Source organism: Anarrhichthys ocellatus, unplaced genomic scaffold (genome assembly GCF_004355925.1).
Source record: "Anarrhichthys ocellatus isolate YVR2014 unplaced genomic scaffold, GSC_Weel_1.0 scaffold2749, whole genome shotgun sequence".
Lineage (NCBI taxonomy): Eukaryota > Metazoa > Chordata > Actinopteri > Perciformes > Anarhichadidae > Anarrhichthys > Anarrhichthys ocellatus.
In genome coordinates this window covers 1-6,975 of record NW_022282723.1, presented here as the reverse complement: position 1 = coordinate 6,975, position 6,975 = coordinate 1, and the positions used below count along the sequence as shown (strand labels likewise).

Genomic DNA, 6,975 nt, shown 5'->3' with positions numbered 1-6,975 from the left:
ACACACAGCAGATGGTAATTGAGGGCGACCACTATTCGCCACGAGCACCAGGGGAAATTAGCTTCCTTGTCCCTTGGCCAATCAGACACAGAAGAGCAAGTCCCTGAGCCAATCATTAAGGGCCAAATTCATTTGCTGCTAGTCACCCATTCTCGGACAGGACGCGAGGAGAGTCAGAGAGACAGAGCGAGAGACTGATCAAGGGAGGAAAAGATGGAGAGGAATAAGAAGTAAGGAGGATGAGAAGGAGTAGAAGAGGGGTGGATGGGAGTGTGAAAGGAGGGAGGATAACACCCAGGAAGATGGACAGAAAAAATAAACTTTTTAGCTGAAACAGTCATAATGTATTGATTAGTTGAGTGACAGAAAATGAATCTGCAACAAGTGACTGTTTGTTAAACCCCTCCCCCGAGCAGCAAATTGTCCAATCCTAGCTTAGCAAATGTAACTAGGCATGGCAGGCCTAGCTTTGAATTTGAAAGGGGCCGAACAGTGCGTTTGTCTGCTCTTACTTAAGACATTAGCATGACATTAGGAAGGCCAAGCATTTCATTAGCTACCTACATTTTGTGTAGTTACATGTTACGATGGAACAAGCCCCATTCACAATAGCACATTCACTCTGCAGTTTTTCCCCATTGTGTGGAAGCCTGTCCTCCTGGACGGTACTATATAAGAGCGTAGGCTAACACTACAGTGGTTCTGTCCTGCTCCGCTGTATGTGGGGAGGTTGCGACCCCAGCTAAACTCATTACGATACGAACACATCTGTAAGTCCTCGTTCTAAAAGCTTTTCTCTTATAACAGTGGAAGTGAAAACACACTGTTCAGAAACATGAACAGTGAAGCAACCTCTGTCTTGCTTGTGCAATTACATAAGCTAAGCCGTTAACAGGGTTCTGTTAGCATGAATTAACTGTCCGATCTTGTATTTTGCCTTGTAGTTCTTATAATACTTTGACTAACAAGCTCTATACTGCAAAAACAAGACCAATCCTTGTCTCTTTATATTCATGTCTTCTACATGGATCTTCAGCTGGTGAGGATGATGACTGTTTTGCCTCGGACATGTAGCTTCAGCCTCAGACTTCTAGCGTTATATCATGTTTATAAGATTCTCTTTACAGAGTTTGTAACAAACAAGTCAACTGGAAATAAAAAACATTGAACCAGGAATGCCAAAAAGTCTCTGAGGTGAATATTTGCTTGTTTTCTAGTATAGTTTTGAATGTGCAATTCATTAAAAAATAATCTGCAGATGAATTGACAGTGAAAATAATTGCTAGCTGCAGCTTACTTGGCTTTATAACAACTTAAACAGAAAAGACTGGTATAACTTGGAGTAGGATGGAATGAGGTTAAAGAGGGAAGAGCAACAAAAGCACATGAGGTGAAAGAGGTGCAGACACAGCGGTAGAGAAAGAGAGAAGGAGCACATTATATCAGGAGGAAACGCAAGAGTCACTCACATTCTTGTTTGAAGGTGAAATATTCTGTCAGATGTCTACATTCATGGTTTCCCCGTAGAAGAAAGAGCGTCTTTGGGTAGAGGATCTTCAGTGACCACAGGTATAACACACACTAAAGGTTCACCAGGGGAGACAGAGGCATAAAACCTGGTTATAGATAAGCAGCTGTACATAACAACATCATTACATTTGCCAAAAACAGGAGTACATTTACAATGCATTATGGGATGTAATTGCAGCATGAATACTATAATGTAAGAAATTAAGCTTTTTGCATATTTAGTCGCCTTCAATGTGACTTGTTACAGTTATGACGCGTATTTATGCTTGAGACGTAAATGCCAACATCACGTCGGCATATGGCTGCTTGTCTGCATGTATCTGTTCTTAGTCACTTAGTTCTCACATGTCATGCATGCTAGTTCTGGTCCGTGAGGAACGCCAAAGCAAGAGCACGACCAGCGGCTCATTTTGTATTGGTCAATACCCAGTGTTCAGTCAGATGTCATTCAATTATATTCTAAATCAGGTCAGGTTTGTGTAGTATTTCTACAACTTCCATCAATCAAATTTGTTAACTATTTAGTCGCAATCAATTTACTTGTAAACAAGGAAGGCACCAACAGGTAAGTTTCAATAATGTCATTATGTTTTATTATCTGATCACATCAACGTAAAAAAAACAATTGCTTGACGAAAATATTGTTGAGTAAAAGGGTGAATATTGTTACAATTATGGCTCTCGACTGACCCTACTATACTGGAAATATGTTTGATTTCTTATATTGCCCGGCTTAAATGACAAGTTCAACGTTTTAGGGGGTAAGGTACAGTCATAGCAGCACTGTGAAGAAAGCAAATAAGTGTAAATGTCAAACTATTCCTTTAAGAAAACCACAGTGAAAACTAATTTCTCTTTAGCATCATTGCTAGTAAGTAACTGTATAAGGAAGAGTTGTTGTCATTTCACTTTCAGTTCCCCTCATTAAATTCTAATTGGAAATTCAAAGCGAGACACAGAGAATCACGTTGGAAGCGTCACAAGGAATTCCCTCCCTGCACGAACCATCCACTGCCCAAATGTGTTGAGCTGAAAGCAAGTTGGTCCTCACCCCGGGCTAAAGATAGACATGAACAGGACTTTGACAAGAATCATCCCGAATAAGAGCGTACCTGATTGAGTTCACAGAAAAATAAAAATGAATTGAGAAGAGCTGTGGCTGTGTCCGACATCTTTTAGAATATATTATCAGCCAATGTGTTTCCACTTTTATCACTTTAATAATCACTACAAATGTGTCAGAGGGTGTTCTCTCACCTACACACGGTATCCTCCAAGCTCTGCATTGAGGCCTACTGTCTATGTGGCCTTGAAGTGTGTTAGGAAGGTGGCCTAAATATTGCTTCCTGCCATCCAAACAGCGATACAGCCCTCATGCCATGGATGCCAAGTGAGCTCAACAGGCTAGGACATTCACCATGTGCTTGTATTATTATGGATTCAAGTCACACCCCCGATCTGTGGAGCGTTTCTGCCAGACAAAGCAATTCCAAAAATATTATATTGCACTCACGTCTATTTTACAGAGATGGCCAAACGGCCCCCTGAATATACTATCTCCACTCAGGTTCTATACATATTTCAGTAAGCAGCATATTATACCCGTTAGTGATTACTGACCTTGAGTCATCCATGAATTTTAAATCATTTTGGTCCGTGTCCATTTTCAGACACACACTGTTGTGCGTCTATGCTAATCTCAAGTACTTTTTGTACGTTTATAATTCATTAAATACAACACAATGTGGTAACTATATACCTCCGTATGAAATAAACCTTGCTACTAGAAACTGTATAATAGACTTCAGGGCAATATACACCATAATGGACATTGATTTAGTTGTAAGCTCACTGTAAACACAATACAGCCAGCTTACTTTTTTTTTGTGTGGACACACACCCAGTAAAAGAGTGTGATGTTCAGATACATGCTTCAGTGTCCATCCTCACCTCGATACTGAAGTAGCCCCTGTCCACGTAGTCCCCTAGGAAGAGGTAGCGAGTGTTGGCAGGAGAACCCCCCACTTCAAACAGCTTCATCAGGTCGAAGAACTGGCCGTGGATATCTCCGCACACTGCGGAGGCAGCACACAACAGTGTTAGGGTCACCATCTCGTGGCACCATCTCTGCTTCAGTGGCTCCATATGGCCTGATTTGCATCTGCAGAGGTATGTCTGCTCTGTCTGCTGATCTAGAAACATCACTCACCTGCCTAATGAAAAAAAAACAGAATATGAATGATGAAAATATCCTCCTGAAAGAATAATGTTGAGGTCTGTGTTTGAATCCAACCAGTTAAGGAACACACCAGAGATCTCATGTTCAATACATGCATCTATAGATATCTATAGATATAGATCTCTGCCAAAATGTCAAACAATAGGAGAGAAAATTACTTATAGCTGAAACACAGTTGATCAGCTGACTAGTTGATTAGTTGATGAATGTATCTAAAACTACCGTATCTTTAAGCAAAAAAAAGTTCCAGCTTCTTTTCTTTGTCTAATTTGATTTTATACTTAAAAACTTTGAGCTGTGGGCTGTTAGTTGGACAGAATTACCTATTTGAATATGTCACCTTGGGCTTTGGGATATTGTGATTATCATTTTACAACATTTTATATCCAAAACAATCACCAAGGCGTTTTAATTGATAATCAAACAGTACTGATTATATCCCTGATGCTACTAATTACTGTTGAGCCATATATCATACAAGTTTTAAGATAACAGCAACCTTCACTGCACTACATTAGGTTAAATTTCAGATCTATCAGACTTTCAATCTAGTTTTCTTGATGGAGCCTCATCGACTCTGATTCTATATCAATCGCCATGTGTTTCTAATAATTTCCCCCAAGGTTTGTTCCAAGTCACATCCAGAAGTTTACTCATATCAGGCTTCACATGCCGAACACTTTGTATTTTGAAAGACTTCAGGACTGTCTGTGTGATCTGCCAGCGTACATCTTCCCATCCGCCTCCCACGCCATCTGCTTGGCCTCTCCTTTTCACTTTTAGTTTTATAGTTCCCCTCTGCAGCCCATCTTACGATTGGCCATCTTGCATCTGCCCGGCCGGTTACATTTTTGTGTCTACTCCTTAGCATTCACCTTAATTTGAGCAGGGAATTTGGGAATGCAAGATGGCATGAGTGAAATTGAGCCGTACCTGTCTGTCTCCTCAGACCTGCCTCGGTATTCTCCCAGAGGCTTTCATGTGACTCCCTAAAAGCCTGCCCATTTAAATTTCCGCCATCCACCCGCCTGTCCGTCCACTAGTCCGTCTGTCTTAGTACATCTCGAGACTCCTTCAAAGTGCTAAACTGTGCCTAGTACATCTCCTCACCATTACATTTGCTTAAAGCCCCTCCCCACAAGAACCTGCACTACTTTTTCCTGTAGTTTCTGATCACAGCTAACTCAGACAAAAATCCACTCAGGTGGGTGTTTCTGGATCGGAATCTGTAGAAGTGGAGAAACTTGGAAACTGATCAATATTTTGTGAGAACCTCTGCACTAAGCAGCTTAGGATCGACTGTCTCTCCATCTGCCTGTCTCTCCATCTGCCTGTCTCTCTGTCCTCGTCCCCGGGGATCTGTACCTGTGAAAGCCGAGCGATGTTTCCACACTGCGTGGGCACGATGTCCCACACAGAATTATCTCACCGCCAGCATTTGCATAAACACGCACACACACGCATGCAGAGATACAAAGGTACATTAACCAAGCAGTGTGAATGGGTTGAGAAGTGTCTGGGTCCGCCTGCCTGCATGTCTGTCTTTTTTTTTTACTGTGTCAGAATCTTGTTTTCCGTTTTGTCCCCCTTCCACTCCCTCCCTTCGACGTTCTCCAAGGTTTATACCACTTCCCTGGCAAGGGAATACATGCAGATATTACCAAAGCTAGCGCCTGCCATTGTGAGGCGTGAGTGCCAATTGGTTCTCTCAGTGATGTGCGACCGAACAACAGTTCATATTAAAAGGGTGGCAGATACATATGGCAGATTAATTAATTAATCTTTCTCCTTTTTGCTACGCAGCTCCATTCCTCTGTCTTTCTCTCTCTCTTTCTCTGTTTGACTGTCACTATCTTTGCCCTAGCTGTTAAAGTGTGTGATCCATTTGCTTGTCATGCACATACGTATGTTAACACACTTCTTTTGCTTTTTTTGTGTGGGTAGTCCCAATAGCAGCAAACTGTTTTTAAATGGATAGCTTGACATTTAGGGGCAGCATGGATAGGTATAGCACTGTCGCCTTCTGTCGACTTCTGGGTTCCAACCCGCTGGCCGGTCCGTCTGTGTGCAGTTTGCATGTTCTGAATGGTGTGAATGGTTGTCTGTCTCTATGTGTCAGCCCTGTGATGGTCTCGCGACCTGTGCTTAGCTTAGCATAAAGACAAAAAAAAAAACAGTTATCCTGGCTGACTGAAGTTAACAGAATCTGCCTACCAACACAATTAGACTAATTTACACCTTATATCTTGTTTGTTTAATCAAAACAGAAACGGAAGTGTAAAAAACAGAGTTTTTGGGGGTTATGTATGGGACTATTTCTTGGGCAGGAGTAGTTACCAGGCAAGTAGTTTAGACTTAAGGATGTTATCGCTCACAGCCAGTAAATAGTAAAGAAAAAAAAGCCATAAAACGGTGAAGTGATGTTTTTACCCTTTGTTTTTTGAAACAGATTGAACAAATGCATTATTACACTTGAATTAATGAGCTCGTTGTCTGCCCTATGTTTCCAGTCATTCTGCTAAACTAAGCTCAGCTAACTGTCCGCTGGTCAAAATGTCAAACTAATCCTTTAACTGACATCAGGTTTGGCTTTCCTACTATTTTTTATGAACTGCTCCGTAACCAAATTAGACTGACTCACTCACTTCCTCCACTCTTCATCACTATGACATACCCGTGACTGGCGCCTCAATGTCCAACATAGTGCGCTCCTGCCGCAGGATGGCGGCGCCCTCATCGATGATGCGCAGGGCCACGGCCTCCTCCAGTCGGCCCTCCTTGGTGAGGTGAGCTTTGAGCAGGTCCACCCGCGGCCGGCCCTCGGCATCAAACACCTCCTTCATGGTGAGCTGGTGGGCCAGGGGTAAGGGGACCGCTGGAGAGTGGGGAGTGATGGAAAGGATAGGGAGGAGGTGGAAGTGAGAAGGAAAAGGTGTATAGAGAGATGGAGACAGAAGGGGATCAATGATGCAGGAAGGAAGACGGATAAAATATGGGAGGTATTATTTGAGATTAAGAAGGCGGAGGGGAGTTTAAATGGGTGTATGGATATATGGATACAGGTGATGGAGAGGAGTTGACACAGAAGAAAATAGAAGAATGTTTATTGTAATGCAGTACATGATTTATTGATATTTCCTGTATTTTTTATCAAGCTTTCCCACAAACATCAGAGGCCCTTGATCCTCACCATTATCCTGATCACA

General features: G+C 42.2%; 1 protein-coding gene across 1 annotated transcript; it reads right to left on the bottom strand.

Annotated features, from left to right (window-relative positions):
* Window positions 1-17: 17 nt before the first annotated feature.
* LOC116378530 (serine/threonine-protein phosphatase 2B catalytic subunit alpha isoform-like) lies at window positions 18-6,961 on the bottom strand. Its single transcript, XM_031840420.1, has 3 exons — window positions 6,444-6,961; window positions 3,481-3,605; window positions 18-1,581 (listed from the first exon to the last, which is right to left on the bottom strand). The coding sequence occupies exons 1-3, from the start codon at window positions 6,610-6,612 to the stop codon at window positions 1,462-1,464; spliced, it is 414 nt and encodes a 137-aa protein (XP_031696280.1). The 5' UTR covers window positions 6,613-6,961; the 3' UTR covers window positions 18-1,461.
* Between the last annotated feature and the right edge of the window lie 14 nt (window positions 6,962-6,975).